Here is a 21,413-nt window from a genome sequence, read left to right as displayed (position 1 = left end):
GTTCACATGCCAGTATATAACCATATCATAAAAGCTCATTGCTTGCCCCTGTGGCCTTTATCCCTAGAGGGTTAATGGCATTGTCTTTTTCACAAGTAGGTTTGGAGTGAGGAATAACAGTGAAAATAATATTAAAAATTAATGTTCACAGAGTGCTTTCTCTGTGCCAGGTCCTAGAGTAAGGGCTTTACATGCATGATTTCATTTAATCCTTCAAATCTTATGTGCTGTTTACAAACCAGCCCTTATTAATCACACCAGACAGTATTTTCCAAAGCTTTTCAGCTTTATGTTCCTTTAAAAGAGGTGAAAATGTTTCCTTTGTTTAGAATCAAACTTTTGGGAGTCAGTAAATAATTCATCATGATATAGATAGTCATGCTTTATATGTGAGCTCAGGTGGAGGGTGATATTGGTGAAGTTAGCTCTTGGACATGACTTGAGAAGTTGAGGGGATAGCTGTTGCACATCTGGGCACAGTCAGATTACTCTGGTCCTGTTATATCCAAGAACTTTGCTCTCTTCCAGTCTTGGAATCACTTTTCTTCCCCTTCTTCTTGTCTGCCCTATTACACTGGGGCAGTGGCATGCAGTGTCCTCAGACAGTTGACTTAACCTTTGGCAGAGTGGCATGTGAACACCTTTCTGTTGAGACCAGAAGCATCTCCTGGGTAGCTCAAGTTCCTGAATAGACAGGTTACAAGAACTAAGCAGCTCAGGTTTGAGTTAGGTTATATTATTGCTTGTGTAGGGATTGGATGACCTTGAAGAACTTTTCTAGTTCTGAGTTTTTATTATGGGATGTAAGTGTTGGGAGAGGTCCTTCTAAGAGGACCTTTTCTGGTTATTAATAGAAATTTACCAAAGCAAGGGCAAAAAAGATGAAGCAGAGAAAGAGAGGTTGAAAGAAGAGATTCAGGCCCAGTGAAGTTAAGGAATTAGGTGGAACCTCTCTTTAGATTATTCATTGATTTTTAAGAAATATTTGAGAAGCATCTCCTGTGTCATTCCCCTCAAGCTGTATTTCTTCATGTTTATTCTACAGTGTTTCAGTCCAGTGACTTACAGTAGCATTGGGTTCTGACAGGTGCATCCCAGGAGCCCCTTTCTTCTTTACTCCTATTTTTATTTAATAGAGGCTTGTGAAGGGACTGGGTCTGATGGGAGACAGAGATGGTTATGTAATAATAGGCAATAGAGAAGTGCATTGTCTGTAGAGAATTTCAAAACAATAATAAAATGAAAAGTTGGTCTACTTTTCACTATCCCCATGCAAGGGCAAATCTGAACAATATTAGTGACAGAACACTTACCTTCATAGGTTGATAGTTCCCATTGTGTCCCCCCATACCCCTGTTGTTGCTGCATTTTGGTTAAGGGATACTTAGTTCTGTATGAAATAGAGAAGGTGTAGACCTCTGTCTCCACCATGATTTCCGCTCTTAGAAATCTAATAGCCTTTTCTTTCGTTTTCCCTGTCTTTGTATGTGTGTGTGTGTGTATGTAGGCAAGGAAACAGTTACTGTTCTTCCAGGAGCCTCTTATTTCTCCAGCGATGAATCATTTGCGATGATTAGAGGGTATGTAATAACGGAGCCCCTCATGTTTCCCACGCTGTGGAATGAGCTGAGTCATCCCTGAGTCTGTTAGCAAGACTCCGAAACATAACCACCTCTCCCAGCCGGAAAATGATCATGGACTTGCTTGGCTGCACCAAGATGTGAAATTATTCACATGAATGTTGGCAGTTGGAACATACAGCCCGCAATTATTAAAAGAACCTTCAAAGTGGAATATATGTCTGTGTGCCAACTAAACTGAAGTAAACATTTTTGAGGCTCTTTCTGAGGATCCTAACATTTTCTACAAACTTGTGTTTTCATTTTCTAGCTAGTGTTTCCTTCAAACCAAGCCACATTCTCCCTCACCAAAGGAAACAAACTCACTGTGTACACCTGTTTTTAATTTGTTTTTGGAGACAATATAGGCTATAATTTTTTAAAAGAACTCTTAATAGTTCTTTTTCTACATCAGCTTGAAGCCATTCTATTTGGAAATCAAGTGTTGGGTGGAGGAGAGCAAATATATTTGGGGGCAGGGGGAGTAGGATTATTTAATTGCTGGCAATTTCAAGCAAAAGGGACATAAAACATGGAAGTTTGCTTTATATTTCTTATTTGTCTTTCTCAGGGGACATGTCAATCTAACAATGCTAGGAGCCATGCAGGTTTCCAAATACGGTGACCTGGCTAACTGGATGATACCTGTAAGTAGGCATGTTTTCTTCTGAATTATGCCTGGGTTAGAATAATTGCTTTTGAAGTATTAATATTAAGAGAAATCTTGTCAGATTGCTATGAGTGCAAATATAATTGTTACAAAAATAAATATTGTAATATATATTTCTTATTTCAAATTTTAATAAAAATCAAATTTCTAATTCTCCTGAAAAATATTTAGCTTTGCCAGTTTACTATGTAATTGGAACTAAAAATAGATAAGATCAGAGTCAAAGCATAATTTTCCCTAGAAAAACAGAGAACTTCCTCAGAAGGTAAAAAATATGGGTTAATTATACTCTGATAAAAGTAAGAAATACAAATGTTTATTATAGCTAAGCTTTATAACTAGAAAGAGTAATTAATATGTTCATTAATTTTATGTTACTTGTATTATTTTCTTATTCACAGTGGTTAAAGTGCTCTCTTGGTTAGTCATGTGACCCCATGAGTAATCAATCACATTGTCTTCTAGTACCAAATACAAAACCTCTGATATTTAAACATGTCTGTGAAATGCAAACGGTTTTCATTTACTAACAATCTAAATCAAGGAAGAAACCTCTTTTTTTTTTTTCATTTATTTTTATTAGTTGGAGGCTAATTATTTTACAGTATTGTAGTGTTTTTTGCCATACATTGACTTGAATCAGCTATGGATTTGCATGTGTTCCCCATCCTGAACTGCTTTGGAAAAAAGACTATAATCAGTTGACTTATGAGTGTAGTTCTTTACATTCCAGAGTGTGGTTCTTTATATGTGTGGGCAAACAACAATGAGTGTCCATGATTATGAGCTCATTTTTTTCAGGTTACTCTTTTAATGTGTATCTTTAAAGATTTCTGTTTCTCTGAAGCTTGAGCTAAAAAATATTTTAACTGAGGTTGGTGTTCTATAATGAAAGGTTTTTTGTTTTTTTAAATTTCTTAGTTTTTCCTGCTCATTTTTTGAGGAGGGTGAATTAATGTAGTTGATAACAATGGTAGAGATTGTATTAGTTTAGCTTTTTTGAACTATGATCTCTTGAAACATTATTTTAAAATTTCAGTTATTATTATAGTTCTGGTTCTCAAACTTGGTTGCATATTGGAAGCACCTGGGAATTTTTAAAAATGGTGATGCCTCTGGCCCATCATTAGTTTCCAGGTTAGTCTGGGGTATAACCTGGGAACTGGTCATTTTAAACACAGTCCTGTATGGTGATGATACATAACCACGTTTGAAAACCAAGTTTGAGTGTATTAAAGAATGATCATCAATCGTATTTAAAATGTAAAGGGAAAATATCATTGACCCATTAATAGTAAGAACCCTTAGCAAATTATGTATTATATTGTTTTTCTAAATTAGCCATAGTTATAAGATTTGGCAACTTTTGGAGGCTTCGAAGAAATCAGGGGGTCTCCTGAGCATTATACAGTAAGTCAGATTGATACTTTATAGGAATGTTTATTTGTGTAGAAAGAGTGTATTTCTCTTTTCAAATTTTAGAAAAAGTCTAATAGAGGGTAGTAGAAGGAGCGTAAAATAGCAAGCCCTGAGTTTTAGCCCCGACTCTAAGGTTATAATACATATCATAGAGCTTGACACAGTATATGCTAGATAAATGGGTTGTTACTATTTGATAAGTTAAGAAGGAGAAGTTGGAGATGCCTGGCAGAGGGCGGAAGAGGATTGGTGACTATGAACAGAAGCAAGAGAGTTCAAAGTAGAGTCTATTTCTCTGGACTGTTAGTGAGTTTTAAAATCACAGAAACATGTCCAACACATTTTTGCTTTCAGGGAACTTGGGCATCTTTAACAAGCTACTATACAATTTGTTTTTATTATGATTTAGCACACAGTGAGGCTGGAAGCTGTCATGGTGAGAGTAAGCGTTATGCAGTTGTCATTTGTAGAAAAGATTTTCCAACATGTATCATGGTTTTACATATCCTATGAAGATTCCTGTGAATGATGAAAACATCAGTGTTTATTACTTTGTAATTTTCCTAATACAGTTTGGAGCTCATGAGTTTGCAAAGGACTGGATCTAGTGGAGCAGCGATAGAGAACTCTGGAGTTCTGAAGGGGTGTGGAGAAAAATTAAGCTTAAAAAGTGTTCTTGTGTCTGGTTCCACTCTTTTGGTCATGGAAGTTAATAGTGTCTTTTCTGAATGAGCATTTCTTTCGTTCTTTTAGAATTTTATTTATGGCTGTGCTGGGTCTTGATTGCTGTGCAGGCTTTTCTGTAGTTGTGGTGAGCGCTCCTCTCTAGTTGCAGTGGATGGGTTTTTCATTGCGGTGACTTTTCTTGTTGGAGAGAACGGTCTCTAGGCACGCAGTCTTCAGTAGCTGCAGCTCTCAGGCTCTAGAGCGCTTACCCACTAGTTGTGGTACATGGGCTCAGTTGATCCACAGCTGGTGAGGTCTTGCCAGATCAGGGATTGAATCCCTGTCTCCTGCATTAGCAGGCAGATTCTTTACCCCTGAGCCACTTTTGTTCTTTTAGTAACTGATAATCACTTCTGGGATTCTTTGTATGTGATACATGGTATATATTTTGATTCCTTTGGATTCAAGATAGCTTAAGAGTCAAGACCATAAGCTTTAATTTGGAAGAGATCTGATTTGAATTTCAGCTCTACCCGTTAAAAATTACACAATCTGGAGTACATGTTTTTGTTAGGATTAAATGAAAAGAAAATGAAAAGTGAAGACTCAAAGCACTCCATAAATAGTGGCTTTTATTTTTAACTTCTTCAATGTACTGTTGCTTAACATTGAGAGGGAATATTTGCCTCAAAAAACACTGGCGTAAGCAAGACTGTATTTTACAATAACTGTAAAACCTGTGTATCCAAATTCATATTCAAGTACCAGATCCGAGGACACATTTCTTGTTTTTATTGGTTATGTCCTCCTTATGTAGCTTCAGTGAGCTATCTATTTCTGTTTGCCCTAAAGATTTATGTTGATTTATAAAATTTAGATATATTTTTATTGCAAGACCTGGCAGTCAAGGCGCTGAAGGGTTCAGCTTTATTATATCATTTTTCATTTACTTTTATCTTTTTACTGAGTTTAATAATCTTTCAATGGTTGTAAAGTCTTGAGTTTCTCTGCATCGTAGCATCTCCATCAATCATTACAATGTCAGATTATAATAAACTTTAAGCTTTTAAGGCAAGCAAATGGTGTGGATGCTATTTGTCTTATCCTCTAATAGCTTCTTAGTATGCAGCATGGGTCCTGTTTTCACAGATTTTTGAAAATTCTGCCCTGAGCATACAAAGAGAGAAAATGTGACAGAACAGTGATTGGCTCTTTCTAGTTCTCTGATGATGGTAACCCCTGGCAAACTGCAGAAATATGAGAAAATGTGCAGTCCATTGACTCTCCATCCAGAGCTACTCTGGCTTTTCTAATGCTTATTTCTGGGAAATAGTTGCCATAGATGATAAACTTGTGAGGGGAAGTAGATGTGTATGACCTACTATGGGAGCTGGTTATTAAAAGCATGCAATAGCTGCCCTCTGGACAAGTTGCTGTACCTGAGCTGAACATAACAGCCAAGGGCCTGCTCCTTCTACACAGGGAGAACAGAAATGAGGGATTCTTGGGAAAAACACAAATAGGATGGTTAGGTGTTTGTTTTTCCCTCATACTTTTCATTTCTTTGTGCATTTTAGAGGATTAAGCACAAATCGACATCATATTCATGTATGCTATATGTATGAGTGCATAACATTGATTTGGTCTCCTAGATATGATACCTGTTTTAAATAAGCTAATTCTCTAGTTTTCCTACTTGTACAGCTGAGGGGAAGGGGTTGTGTTCAACATTTAATCTCGTGGTTTAGATGCATGAAGTGTAACCCATATATGAAACTGTAGGTACAGATACAGAAATATAAAGATTACTGTATGGATAGATACAGACATACAGATCTAGATAGATGTTTTGAGATACTGGTATCTTGTCCATTTGCCCCAGTGCTCAGGCAGCTGCAAATCATGGGCAAGGTAAAAGGACAGGTGGGAGATACGTGTGCTTCAGCAGTTACTCAGCAGTACTTTCGCCCCGTCAGTGTAATGTAAGAGAAGCTGTAGAGAACTTTGGGGTTAGACATGCCTGTTCTTAAGTACTGAAGTGAAAGTGTTAATCGCTCAGTTGCTCAGTCGTGTCCAATTCTTTGCGACCCCGCGGACTGTAGGCTGAGCTTTCCAGGTGGCACTAGTGGCAAAGAACTCTCCTGCCAGTGCAGAAGGCATGAGATGCAGGTTTGATTCCCTGGGTCGGGAAGATACCCTGGAGGAAGGCATGGCAACTCACTCCAATATTTGCCTAGAGAATTCCACGGACAGAAGAGCCTGGCAGTTACAGTTCATAGGGTCAAAAAGAGTCGGACGCGACTGAAGTGCCTTATTATGCACGCAGAGGCTGCAGCCCTCCAGGCTCCTCTGTCTATGGAATTGTCTAAGCAAGAGTACTGAAGTGGGTTGCCACTCCCTTCTCCAGGGGTTCTTTCTGACCCAGGGAGTGAACCTAGATCTCCCTTGTTGCAGGCAGATTCTTTACCATCTGAGCCACCAGGGAAGCCTTGCTTAAGTACTGGTTCTGTCATTTATTGGTGGTGTAACAAATTAGGTGAACCTTGATATATTCATTTGTAAAATGATAACATTTAACTCATGTGCTTGCTTTGGGGATTAAGTTAGCTCATTCATTCAACAAATATTTATTAGATGTGTATTAAGGGCCATGCTCTAAATTTCTCTCTAAGCACTGTATAAGTAACATCCCACAAATTTTTGTCTATTTTGTTTTATTATTATTCTCTTCAGGATCTTTCTAATCTCCCTTGTGATTTTTTCCCATGACTTATTGGTTATTTAAAAGTATGTCATTTAATTTCAATATATTTGGTGATTTTCCACAAAACTTTGTGCTAATTTCTAGTTTAATTCTCTTGAAGTCAGAGTACATACTTTACATGGGTTCTATCCTTTTAAGTTTGAGATGTATTTGCAGCATAGATTATAATCTATCTTTGTGATCTTTCCATCTGTTTCCATTCTTGAAAAGAATGTGTATTCTGCTCTTGTTGGCTAGAGTGTCCTATAACTGTCAATTAGGTCAAGTAGGGAGATGGCGTGGTTCATGTCTACTGTGCCTTTCTATCAGTTACTGAGAGAAGAGCATTGAAATCTTGAGTTATAATTGTACATTTGTATATTTCTCCTTTCAGTTATATCACTTTTTACTTCATATATTTTAGAGTTCCATTGCAGTAGTATACATTTAAGATTATTATATTCTTTTAACAAATTGACCTTTTAAAAAATTATATTTTTCTTTATCTCTGATAATATTTCTTATTCTGAAGCCTACTGTCTTAATATGACCACTCTGCATGGTTTATCTTTTCCTATTCTTCTACCTATAGCCTGTCTTTACATTTAAGTGAGTTATTGCAGTTAACGTGTATAGTTAGATTTTGTTTTTTTATCCAGTCTTGACTTATTTTCTTATGTATATTTTAGTGGTTCTCTCAAGGTTTGCAATATAGGCCATCTTTTATTTATCATAGTCTATTTCAAGTTGCTGCTACTGCTAAGTCACTTCAGTCGTGTCCAATTCTGTGTGACCCCATAGACGGCAGTCCACCAGGCTCCCCTGTCCCTGGGATTCTCCAGGCAAGAACACTGGAGTGGGGTGCCATTTCCTTCTCCAATGTATGAAAGTGAAAAGTGAAAGTGAAGTCTCTCAGTCATGTCTGACTCTTAGCGACCCCATGGACTGCACCTTACCAGGCTCCTCCATTCATGGGATTTTCCAGGCAAGAGTACCGGAGTGGGGTGTCATTCAAGTTATATCACTTTATATATAATGAAAGAACCATGCAGCTATATACTTATATTCTATGTTATCTTCTTTGCTGTTTAGTCATATGTTTTATTCTGCATGTGTTATAAATCCATGGTGCATGCATGTGTGCTAAGTCACTTCAGTTTTGTCCAGCTTTCTGCAACTCTGTGGACTGTAGCCTGCCAGGCTCCTCTGTCCATGGGAATTCTCAAGGCAAGAATACTGGAGTGGGTCGCCATGCCCTCCTCCAGGAGATCTTCCCAACCCAGGGATTGAACCTGTGTCTCTTATGTCACTGCATTGACAGGCAGATTCTTTAGCACTAGTGCCACCTGGGAAGCCCCATAAATCCATGGTATTTTGTTATTATTTTGCTCTAAACAGTCAAGTCTCTTCTAAAGAGATTGAAAATGAGAAAAATGTTGTTCATAATTTGTGTGTATAAATTGTGTATTTTATCTATTTTCCCTGTATATTTGCTCTTTCCTTCACTTTTCCTTTACATCAATTCAGAATGCCATCTGATTGTATTGTCTTTCTGCTTGAAGGACATCCTTTGATATTTTTTTTAATGCAAGTCTTACAGATGTCACTCGTTGATTCTTTCAGTATTTGCTTTTTTAAAAAATTTCTTTAAATTTTTATTTATTCATTTTAATTATGGAAAGTTTGCTTTTAAGCTCTTTGAGATTAATTGCCAGCAGCCTATAGTTTAAGACTAATTAGCCCCACTACTCATACCATTTCTTTCTGAGGACACTACCTGATGTCCATGGCATTTCCCCTCTGGCTAGTGGGAATGTGAATTATTCTCAGACCTGTGTGAATTCTGGACATTTTTCACCTAATACTTCTAGTGATTCTTCACCAGGCCTCAGATAATTTTTTCTTGTAATGTATACACATCATTATTCTGGTAAACAACTTGAGTTCACCTTTTGCAAATCTTATGAGCTCTCTCTCTGTATAGCAAGCTCCCCTCTGGTATTTTGAGATCTCAAGTCAAATTCTAGTTGATCTGAGATCTCAACCCAAATGAGGCAGCTGGACTTCTGGTTTCCCCTCCTTGCACTGCAGGCTGGAAACTCTGTAGACAGTAGCCTGGGGCAGTTGAGGGCCCATCTCATTGGCTTTCCTTTTCTCAGAGATCACAGTCCTGTACTGCCTGCTCTCTGATGTCTGAAAGATGCTTTTTCTATTTTTTGTCTGTATATCTTTTAAAAAAATTATTTGTTTATTTATTTGTATTTATTTGGCTGTTTTGGGTCTTAGTTGCAAAACGTGGTCTCTTTAGCTGTGGTATGTGGACTTAGTTGCTCCGTGCCATGTAGAATCTTAGTTCCCTGACTAAGAATTGAACCTCTGTCCCCTGCAATGCAAGGTAAAGTCTATTTTCTTTTTAAGTAATTAGTTTATTTTAATTGGAGGATAATTACAATATTGTGATGGTTTTTGCCATACATCAACATGAATCAGCTGTGGGTATACATGTGTCCACCCCATCCTGAACCCCCCTTCCACCTCCCTTCCCACCCTATCCTTCTGGATTGTCCCAGAGCACTGACTTTGAATGCCCTGCTTCATGCATTGAACATGCAGTGGGTCATCTGTTGTACATATGACAATGTACATGTTTCAATGCTGTCAAATCATCCCACCCTTGCCTTCTCCCACTGAGTCCAAAAGTCTGTTCTTAACATCTGTGTGTCTTTTGCTACCCAGCATGTAGATGGTCATTACCCTCTTTCTAAATTCCATATATATGCATTTATATACAATATTTGTCTTTCTTTTTCTGGCTTATTTCTCTCTGTATAACAGGCTCGAGTTTCATCCACCTCATTAGAACTGATTCAAATGCATTCCTCTTTATAGCTTAGTAATATTCCATTGTGTATATGTACCACAACTTTCTTATCCACTCATCTGCTGATGGACATCTAGGTTGCTTCCATGTCCTAGCTATTGTAAATCCTGCTGCAGTGAACACTGGGGTACATGTGTCTCTTTCGATTCTGGATTCCTTGGAGTGTATGCCCAGCAGTGGGATTGCTGGGTCATATGGCAGTTCTGTTTCTAGTTTTTTAAGGAATCTTCACACTGGTCTCCATAGTGGCTGTACCAGTTTGCATTCCCACTAACAGTGTAAGCAGAGATGGCATTGGCGACCCACTCCAGTACTCTTGCCTGGAAAATCCCATGGATGGAGGAGCCTGGTGGGCTGCCGTCTACAGGGTCGCACAGAGTTGGACATGACTGATGCGACTTAGCAGCAGCAGCAGCAGCAACAGTGTAAGAGGGTTCCCTTTCTCCACACCCTCTCCAGCATTTTTCTTTGTAGACTTTTTGATGATGGCCATTCTGACCGGTGTGAAATGATACCTCACTGATTTTTGATTTACATTTCTCTAATAATGAGTGATGGTGAGCATCTTTTCTTGTTTTATTACCATATGTATATCTTCTTTGGAGAAATATGTGTTTAGGTCTTTTGCCCACTTTTTGATTAGGTTGTTCGTTTTTCTGGCGTTGAGCTGCATGAGCTGCTTTGTATATTTTGGAGATTAATTCTTTGTCAGGTGTTTCGTTTGCTATTATTTTCTCCCAGCAAGGTGGGTTCTAAACCACTGGACCACCAGGGAAGTGCCTGTCTGATTTTCTAATTGTTTAAAACCCCATTAATAATATTTTTGAACTTTGGTCTTTATATAGTTCTTGGATGATTTTCCTAGTGTGAATCCCTAATAATAGAACATCTTGGTCAATTTTTAGGGTTTTTGAAACTTACTGAATTCTTGTCAAAAAATTATCCCAGTTTACACTCATACTGTTTTCACTCTATCACCAACACTGGTATCAGTTTTTGTTTGTTTGTTTTTCCTGTTATTCTAACCTGTTATTTTGCATTTCTTTAAAAACTGCATCCTTGACTATTTAAAGAGCAGGCAATGTCTTATTTTTCTGGAGGGGCACTTAATCCTTTTTTGTTGTTGTTCTGGAGGCCTTCCTTTTGGCTTTTAGCGTTTATTATATCTTATCAAATATTGTTTCCAGTACTGCTGCCTTTGATCATTTTAAAAAGCAGTATTGATGGTGACTGTTCTCTGTTGTGAATGTGTCTTAAGAGACCAGCTGTAACAAGCAGGCATGTGTGAACGTGTGTGTGTTTGTGTTTCGTTTCCGATATGTTGAACAAGTGTTACACTTGGGATGAAATCAAAGCACAGCAATTTTTATCTCCTGTGGTGCATTTAACTTTATTCAGTTGGGAAGCTTTCCCTCTGTGTCAGCTCATTCTCAGATAATAAACTTGTAGTGGGTCACTTTAATTCCCAAACTCAGTAGTGAGTCTAGAATTAAAGGTTCCAGTTCAAACTGGTGGCTCAGATGAGGAATCTGCCTGCTATGCAGGAGACCCAGGTTTGACCTCTGGATTGGGAAGATCTCCAGTGTTCTTGCCTGGGAAATCCCATGGACAGAGGAGCCTGTCAAGCTGTAGCCCATGGTGTTACAAAGAGGCAGACACAGCTGAGCAACTAAACACAGTGCATACTAGTGAGCTTCCCTTCAGGATGCTTTCAAAAGCAATGTATCTCCTTTCACCGCTGCTTCCTAGCTGTGGGCAGAACAGGCTGCCTGCATTTGGGGAAGGTTGCCTGGTGTTCTTTTGCGTTTTCTCTTCACTCACTTTGTCTACCAACTCAGTTTGATGCTGCAGGGTCAAAATTCAGGAGAATGGAAAGGTGAGGAAGAAGGTCGGGAAAGTTCTTATATGGCTGTTGACTGGTAATGCTGTGAACTGCCTCCATGCTCTCTGGTCCTTTCAGATGTTTAGAGCTGATCCCTTTCTCTGTGTGGTTGGGCTGGGGTTTTGGGGACCCCCTTCTGGGTTCCTTCTGTAGTGTCTGTCCTGATGAGTGATGGCTGGATGCTTTGCCAGAAGCTCCTGGTTTTCCTATTGTTCACTTCACACATACACTGTCAGTGATAGGACCCTCTCTTCCTTCCATGGCATCTTGTTGAGAAAATATTAAAGCGTCTTCATGCTGGCCCTCTCCTACATGGCCCACATCTGGGAAGCACCCACACATTTCTTGTCCACCTTCAGGAATAGTGTAGCTACTTTGCCAGAATGGTAGCTTCTACTTTCTCAGGTAGGAGTCAGACATGCCATTCCCTGGTTGCATCCTGGCTCTTCTCCAAAGGGTATGCTGCTCTCCTGTTGTCATCCAGCATCTAAGATGTCGATTTAGGGGTAGACAAACACTTGCCCCTCTTTTTGGTTGCTGGGATGGACCTTTCTTCAAGCCCTTTATAGAGAATTCTCTGCTGTGGCCTATACCCTGCTCCTTGGTCTTGCCAGTGGATCCAAAAATCATAGAACTTGATTTTGACCATTTTCTCTGAAAATTCTGTTACTGAGCATCTGTCTCACATGCTGATATCTCATAGCTGTCACAGCTGAACATCAGTCAAATCGAGACAAAAAAAGCCCCACTTTAGCATTTGGTTTCTACCACTTTGGCTTGTGGCCCTGCTGTTTCTTGCTGTCATTATTTCTCCCTTGTAAGCTCATGTTCAGCTAAGTCTCCATATATGCAGGAGTGTCCTCTGTCTATGGTTCCTGTATACCAGGGTGATCCCCCCAGTTTATTCTGTTCCTAGCTCCCCTGGATAGAATAGAGGACCATGGAAGAACCTAGCCAAGCCCTTCTCATTCTACCAGGGAATAAAACGTATGTTGACCCCAAGGATAGAACTTCACTTCCTGTGCCAATGAGAGACACATTTAATATTCGTGAAATTTCTGAGACCAAAGAATGATTTCTTTTTGTACTGCAATTTAACAAATGAGCATACATTAAAAAAAAAAAAGACAACCTAGGATTAGTAAAATTTATGAATTTAGGGTGTTATTAGGAACATAAGCTGTTTATTATTGTTCTTCACTTGAAAACTATATTTGGTTATCCAAAAATACTTTAATCTATGACTGTCTGGAAAATATTATGTTGAAAACTAGTCTTTAGTTTTATTACTCACTTTACATATTTTTCAGATTAAAAGTATTTATTGACTACCATATTGACATATGAGTTTTATAAGGAAAATTTCTCTTACTTGGAGGATCCTATGGATGATCAAAAGCTGTGTGTGTGTGTGCTCAGCCCACCAGACTGGTTTATCCATCGGATTTCCCAAATAAGAATACTGGAGTGGGTTGCCATTTCCTTCCTCCAGGGTATTTTCCCAACCCAGGGATTGAATCCATATCTCCTGTACTGGCGGGTGAACTCTTTACCACTGAGTTACCAGGGAAGCTACAACTAAGTTAAAAATCTATTTTTACTACAAGGGAGCTAAGTTATAAATCTGCAATTTTTACTAGAAGCTCTTTGGTTCATGCCATTGGCCAGTGCTGTTTATTTGTATGTTTATTGTCACTTAATCCTTGTAACTGTGTGAGTTAAATGTAATAGTCCCTGTTGTTATAGATGAAGAGACTCAGGCCAGGAGAGTTTTCAAGTTTACCTGTGTTGCAAGTTATGCAGTGGGGATTTAATCACAGTATTGTTTGCTTTTATGTACTTTGCATTCTGCCACAAGTTTCTTTGTTTCTTTTTTTGGATGTATTTTACTAACGCCTTTTGTGATGGAGACAAAACTACCTGCAAAATAAATAAATATCTTTACAGCATTTCTGTAAACTTGAGAAAGAAATCTGTTTCATTGTGTGGGGTAGCATGTGTGCGTACTGAGTTGCTTCAGTCATGTCCAACTCTTTGTGAACCTATGGACTGTAGCCTGGCAGGATCCTCTGTCCATGGGATTCTCCAGGCAAGAATACTGAAATGGGTAGCCATTCCCTTCTCCAGGGAATCTTCCTGACCCAGGGATCGAACCTACATATCTTATGTCTCCTGCATTGGCAGTTGAGTTCCTTACCACTGGTGCCACGTGGGAAGCTCATGTGTGGGGTATAGGCTATTACAATTGGAAGGATACATGCTGTATGTGTAATACTAGTTCAAGCTGCAGGCTTTGGAAGGTGCTGGATTGACCAGCACCTTCTTTGCATATTCTTTCTTCTGCATATTATCTTTTAAGTCCTCACTTGAATTCTAAAATCTCCATTGCCTAATCACAGTAATTAACATCAGTCTCATGTATGAAGTATTTTATCCATTATCTACCCATTTTGTTTTTTATAATCTACCAACTGAAGCATTCTTTGAAAGAGTTCTTATCCTCTACTAGGATTTTTATAATTTTAGCTTTCGATATTTCTTAAATGGGAAACATTGAGACATAATTATAGAAATATGGGGATCATTGCAAAGGGGAATCCTAAATAGACGTTTAAAAAAAAAAGGATTAAATATAAGATCAGGAAGGAACAATAGCAGATTCATTAGTAAGTTAACTCACTCAGCCTAGGTCCCCACCAGTGTTAATCTTTTAAGTAAGCAAAATAACATGAGGATATGAAATAGATTTTTCTTTTTGAAATATCTCAATTTTCAGTAATCTTAAAAGAGATTTTGTCTTTTGATTGCTATCTGAGTCTGTTTTTGCTCTGAAGGAAAGGAAGTATTTTCCTCTTTTGTATGTTGCATATGATGTGTTTGTGAACAACTGCTTGGTTCTAAGAACTCCGTTCACTGGAACTCAGATATATTCAAGTCAGACACTGAAAGAAGGTAAGCTAGACATCTGATTGGTTCCAAGCCATGATGCTACTTGTCCTCCTAGCAGCTCTGTATGAATTTGGTCATACTTTCCACCTCCTCAGTATTGGAAGGCAGAAGTCTATGCATGAAACGGGAGTTTGAACCTTTTTATTAAAATAGTATCTGTCGTCTTTCTCCTTCTTTATAAAGAAAATAAGCAATGAGTGAATTTGTTATTTTCAGTTATTATCCCTTTAGTTAAAGATGTTTTGGATGACTGCGGCAGCCCCCTCTCATTAAAGAGCCCACTTAAAAGAAGGGAAGGAAACATTAAAAATGATAGATGAGGTCTCCAAGAAACCCATTATTAGTAATTTCATAAATAGTGGTGCTTCTGATATTACTTAGCGGGGAATGAAGTCAAAAGGCTGAAGACAGTGTGACCCTGCAGCTAAAGACTAATGAATCTTGAAGACTAAATGTTATTGAATGACTGAATTTAGCATTTCCAGTTGGTGAAAGCTTTATTTCTTACTTTACTCCTTTGTTTTAGAGATAATTTTTGACTAGAACTTTTATTGTCAAAAAAGTTTTATTAGGGAAAATGTGTACAAAAATAGAACACTAATGCTTAGGCAGTTGTCCATTCATGGCTAGTCTTATTTCATTTATACTCATATTTACCTCTGCCCTCCCCAAATTATTTTGAGGCAAATATCATCCTATCATCCTATCAATAAACTTTTTAACATTATTTCTGAAAGATAAAGATTCCTTTTATAAACCACAATTCTGTATTCCCTTAACAGTAAGTGATTAAGGATGCAATTCCTTAATATCATCCATTGATACAGCACCCTCCTTCTACTGATGGAGAACCTGAATTCAAAGAAATGAAGTGGCTTGACCCAGGTTACAAAACTAGGCAGTACCTAGGCCAGTGCTATAATGCATTACTCCTGTCTTGTAGTCTTCTAGGGATGGCACTTCCACTGTAAGAGGAAGAGTTTACTTTTGAAATGTAACATCCCACATAAAAAGCCTTCCGTTTCCTTTTAAGTACACTCAGAAGCAGCTCTGTGTCTCTGTGAAGTCACTTAACCTTTTAGACCTCACCTCTTTATTTTTAAAATGGGATGAATGCAATAGGTTGTATTTTATACAACTTTCTGTATTTTATACCTGCTTTCTTTGGTTTTATGTGTTGTATTAAGGATTGTGGATAGAGTGGTGAGCAAACCTCTTTAGGAAGAATCTTTTTCCTAGAGTGCACTGAGCATTAAATATGTTGATTTAGGAAGGACTGGTAGGTTTACAATAGTAAAGTTTCTTTGTCTAGGAGTGTGGCATACTATGTCATTTATTTAGGTCTTGTTTTACCTCTTGCATCACATTTATTCCTAATTATTTTTAAGTGTCAATGTATTGAGCTGGACATTCCCTTTCAACTTCTAATCTGTTTATTTTATTTGCTATCATGATTCTTTTAGAATTCTCTTAGATATTCTACACATCTCTTTTATCTGCAAATAATAATCATTTTTCTTTTCTAAGATGCCTGCCACCAGTTTATTTTCTTTAACATACTATTCACAACAAATATGAGTAAGTCATAGTGATTGAGGACTCTCTTGATTTTGATGGGATTTTATTTAAAATTTTTGCTTGTAATACTATGCTTGCTGTTTGTATTGTTGTTCTAGAAGTTTCTAATTGCTTTTAAACTTAATGGCTGTTGATTTTTATCCAGTGTGTTTTTAATCTGTTGATTTACACATGGCTATTGTTCAGTCACTCAGTTGTATCCAACTCTTTGCGACCCCATGGACTGCGCAACACGCTGGACTTCCCCGTCCTTCACTATCTCCCAGAGCTTTCTTAAACTTATGACTTTTGAGTCAGTGATGCCATCCAACTATCTCATCCTCTGTCATCCCCTTCTCCTGCCTTCAATCTTTCCTAGGATCAGGATCTTTTCTAATGAGTGGGCTTTTTGCATCAGGTGGCCAAAATATTGGAGCTTCAGCTTCAGCATCAGTCCTTCCAAAGAATATTCAGGATTGATTTCCTTTAGGATGACTGATTTGATCTCCTTGCAGTCCAGCGGACTCTCAAGAGTCTTCTCCAGCACCATAGTTCAAAAGCATCAGTTCTTTGACACCCAGCCTTCTTTATGGTCCAACTCTCACATCCATACATGACTACTGGAAAAACCATAGCTTTGACTAGAAGAATTTTTGTCGGTAAAGTGATGTCTCTGCTTTTTAATACGCTATCTAGGGCTTCCCTGGTGGCTCAGTTGGTAAAGAATCCACCTGCAATGAGGGAGACCTGGGTTCCATCCCTGGGTTGGGAAGATCCCCTGGAGGAGGGCATGGCAATCCACTCCAGTACTCTTGCCTGGAGAACTCCATAGACAGAAGAGCCTGATGGGCTCCATCTGTTTGCCATCAAGTGATGGGGCTGGATGCCATGATCTTCCTTTTTGAATACTGAGTTTTAAGCCAGCTTTTTCACTCTCCTCATCTTCATTAAGTGACTGTTTAGTTCCTCTTTGCTTTCTGCCATAAGAGTGGTGTCATCTGCATATCTGAGGTTATTGATATTTCTCTGGGCAGTCTTAATTCCAGTTTATGCTTTATCCAGCCCATCATTTCACGTGATGTACTCTGCATATAAATTAAATAAGCAGAGTGGCAATACACAGTCTTGATAGACTTCTTTCCCAGTTTGGAACCAGTCCATTGTTCCATGTCTAGTTCTGTTGCTTTTTGATCTGCATACAGATTTCGCAGGAGGCAAGTAAAGTGCCTCCCATTTCTTTAAGAATTTCCCACAGTTTGTTGTGATCCACACAGTCCAAGGCTTTAGTGTAGTCAATGAAACAGAAGTAGATGTTTTTCTGGAATTCTCTTGTTCTTTCTGTGATCCAGAGGATGTTGGCGATGTGATCTCTGGTTCCTCTGCCTTTTCTAAATCCAGCTTGAACGTCTGGAAGTTCTACGTTTATGTACGGTTGAAGCCTCGCTTGAAGAATTTTGAGCATTACTCTGCTAGTGTGTGAAATGAGTGCAGTTATGCGGTACTTTGAACCTTCTTTGGCATTGTCTTTGGGATTATTGGAATTTGTTAATCTTATTTTTTAAGTTGATAAGTGTTGAATCATTGTTACTCTTTTGATACAGATGATCAGTTTTTAACAATCTGCAAGAAATTTTTTTGTTTATTGGTCTCATATTTTGTGACTTTTGTGACAATCTTGTTAACATATATTTTTCTTTATAACATTTATTTCTTTTGGATTTTAAAATTTATTGGTCCAAACAACATGTAATATTTTTGTATAATTTCTTTAATAGCTTAGGAACTTGTGTCTGCTTTTTATTTCTAATTCTATAGATGTTCATTTTCTCTCTTTTATTTCTATCAGGCTTGTAAGAACTCTACTTAATTATTTTTAAATTAATCAAGTTTAAGAAGCATATGGTTTGTTAATTTTATTCTTTTTATTATTTGTTCTCTGTGTTATAGTGGTTTCTAGATTTACAAATTGACTGCTTACTTCATTTTCAGTCTTTCTGTTTTAATAATAAAAACTTCTAGGGCTTTCTCTTTCTTTAGTACAATATTAATTGTATACTGTAAACTTTCATGTGAAGTTTGTATTTTCATTAATTTCTAGGTCATTTGTAATCTTTTTACTTATTTCATTTTTGACTGTGCTGAGTTTTGTCTCTGCGTGGGCTTTTCTCTCGCCGTGGAGAGTGGGGGCTGCTGTCGAGCTGTGGCTGGCAGGCGTCTCACGCGGTGGCTCCCCTGTTGCAGAGCGCAGGCTCGGGCTCACCGGCTCCAGCAGTCGCAGCTCCTGGGCTCTAGCGCACAGGCTCAGCGCTGTGGCGCCTGTCCTTAGCTGCTTTATTGCGTGTGGAGTCTTCCCAGATCAGGGGTTGTGCTTGTGTCTCCTGCATCGGCAGGCAGATTCTTACCAGTGAGCCACCGGAGAGGCCCCAGAATTTCAGTTTTCATTTCGTTTTTGATTCAATAACTTTTTAGAAGAATTTTTTCCCTTCAAAGATTTGGCAGATATTCTTTATACTTTTTGAATTTATTAGGTTTTCCAGATGGCCAAGTACACGATTTGTTTTTCTGAACTTCATATGTAAATAGAGTAATTTTTTTTTAAATTTTTTTTTCCATTTATTTTTATTAGTTGGAGGCTAATTACTTTACATCATTACAGTAGTTTTTGTCATACATTGAAATGAATCAGCCGTGGATTTGCATGTATTCCCCATCCCGGTCCCCCCTCCCATCTCCCTCTCCACCCGATCCCTCTTGGTCTTCCCAGTGCACCAGGCCCGAGCACTTGTCTCATGCACTCAACCTGGGCTGGTGATCTGTTTCACCCTAGATAATATACATGTTTCAATGCTGTTCTCTTGAAACATCCCACCCTCGCCTTCTCCCAGAGTCCACAAGTCTGTTCTATACATCTGAGTCTCTTTTTCTGTCTTGCATATAGGGTTATCGTTACCATCTTTCTAAATTCCATATATATGTGTTAGTATACTGTAATGGTCTTTATCTTTCTGGCTTACTTCGCTCTGTATAATGGGCTCCAGTTTCATCCATCTCATTAGAACTGATTCAAATGAATTCTTTTTAATGGCTGAGTAATATTCCATGGTGTATAATTTTATATTAAATTCAGCCTATTACTTAATGTGGTCATATCCTTTCTTTATTCACTAGTTCTTAGGGACAGTATGTGGTTTAATAGAGAGCAAATAAGAGAATTCAAAAGACCCGAATTCTAGTTTTAACTTTGCTGTTAGCAAATTGTCATCTTAAATGCCTTTCTCTCTTTTGGTCTAATCCAGTGCTATCCAAAAAAAACTTGCTGTCATTGTGTAAATGTTCTGTATATACTTTGTTCAATATGGTAGCATTAGTAACATGTTGCTTTTGAGTACTTTAAATATGGCTAGTATTACTGAATAACTGAATTTCTAATTTTATTTAATTCAAATTTATATAGCCAAATATTGGACAGTGCAGATGTAATCTATTAAAGTCTTATACTGAATAAATCTCAAGGGAGCCCAACTATAAAATTTTATTTTAACTTTCAAGCTGTAAATTTGCATATTAGATATTTCTGAAGATGTTGTGATATAATGGGAAATTTGAATGCTTAGAGAAATAAATAGTTGAGAAGTGGTAAAATTTAAAAAGTTTCATACCCAGTCCAAGCTTCTAACATTAAAAAGATTGAGCCTATGGTGATCTAAAGGTTTTGAAATACAGAAAATTATACTAAGGGTTAGCTTCTAAATGTCAGTCCTTAGGTGAAAATCACATTATTCAAATTACACTTAAGAATGTGTTTTATTTCTTTGTTAAAGGTTGGAAGACCCATAAAATCTATCATGTATTCTTTGCATTTTTTCCCTTAGGACATTGAATCAAAAAGAAATCAAAACCTAAGTTATGAATTACCTAGAAATTAATGAGAATAAAACTTTATATCAAAACTTATAGAATACAATTAAAATTAGACTCAGAAAAAAATTGAGAGCCATAAATGCTTTTATTATTTGCAGATACTGTGAATTGACCCTTCTGGCTTGCATGCATTCCTTACCAGTGTAATGTACACAGTGTGGCATTGTTAGGACTTCTGTTATCTGATTGTATTAGCCCTGGGATGTGTATTGCTAAGATATTCAGGATCAGTACTAAATCAGATCATGATTATCATTGTTAAGAACTAGATAGAGCAGTTGACTTTTATTTGGGAGAGGTCAGAAAATCCCATGGACAGAGGAGCCTGGCCAGCTACAGTCCATGGGGTCGCAAAAGAGTCAGACACAACTTAGCGATTAAATGAAGACAAATATGATATGACAACATGTATCTTTAAACCCTAGAATTATCTTGATAAATTTTCATCGCTAGAAGCATATGGGATTGAGACTGAGTGAATGTCAGTTTCCCATCTCCCATCTTACCCTCTTTCCCGAACTTCAATGACTAAATAGAATGCCTGGCAAAATCATTAACATTTTACATTTTAGCTCTCTTTCTCCTTTCTTTTCCCTCCTCCTCAGTCAGTATGGTGGAATTTTCTTAAGTAAAAGACAGATAGAGCTTTTGAGCTTTATTGTACCCAATAATAAATTTAACATTTATTATACCCAATAATAAATATAACATTGCCCATTTATTGTTTGCTAACTCAAAGTGGATCATTGGATTATTTGTAGTAACACTTTATTGAGAATTAGTGGAGAATAGGATATTCCATTTGTTTTTTTCAGATTATCCAAATTTAGCTATGTGCGGTGCTTAGTCACTCAGTCATGTCCAACTCTTTGCAACCTCATGGACTGTAACCTGTCTGGCACCTCTGTCCATGGGGGTTCTCCAGGCAAGAATACTGGAGTGGGTTGCTATGCCCTCCTCCAGGGGAGCTTCCCAACCCAGGGATTGAACTCAGGTCTCCTGCTTTGCAGGCAGATTCTTCACCATCTGAGCCACCAGAGAAGCCCAAATTTGGCTATATAAGTACCAATCTCTAAGTATAATTTTGGATAGAAAACCAGATTACA

General features: G+C 37.9%; 1 protein-coding gene across 1 annotated transcript in view; it reads left to right on the top strand.

Annotated features, from left to right (window-relative positions):
- The window catches only part of OXCT1 (3-oxoacid CoA-transferase 1), a 162,356-nt gene that overhangs the window by 90,846 nt on the left and 50,097 nt on the right, over positions 1 to 21,413 (top strand). Inside the window, exons 12-13 of the mRNA XM_070476631.1 lie at positions 1,508 to 1,580; positions 2,191 to 2,266. Of these exons, the coding sequence (XP_070332732.1) occupies positions 1,508 to 1,580; positions 2,191 to 2,266 (149 nt within the window). The remainder of the gene's footprint in view (positions 1 to 1,507; positions 1,581 to 2,190; positions 2,267 to 21,413) is intronic.

Source organism: Odocoileus virginianus, chromosome 14 (assembly GCF_023699985.2).
Source record: "Odocoileus virginianus isolate 20LAN1187 ecotype Illinois chromosome 14, Ovbor_1.2, whole genome shotgun sequence".
NCBI lineage: Eukaryota > Metazoa > Chordata > Mammalia > Artiodactyla > Cervidae > Odocoileus > Odocoileus virginianus.
Note: the sequence above shows the minus strand (reverse complement) of the source record. Positions and strands in the feature narration are given on the sequence as shown.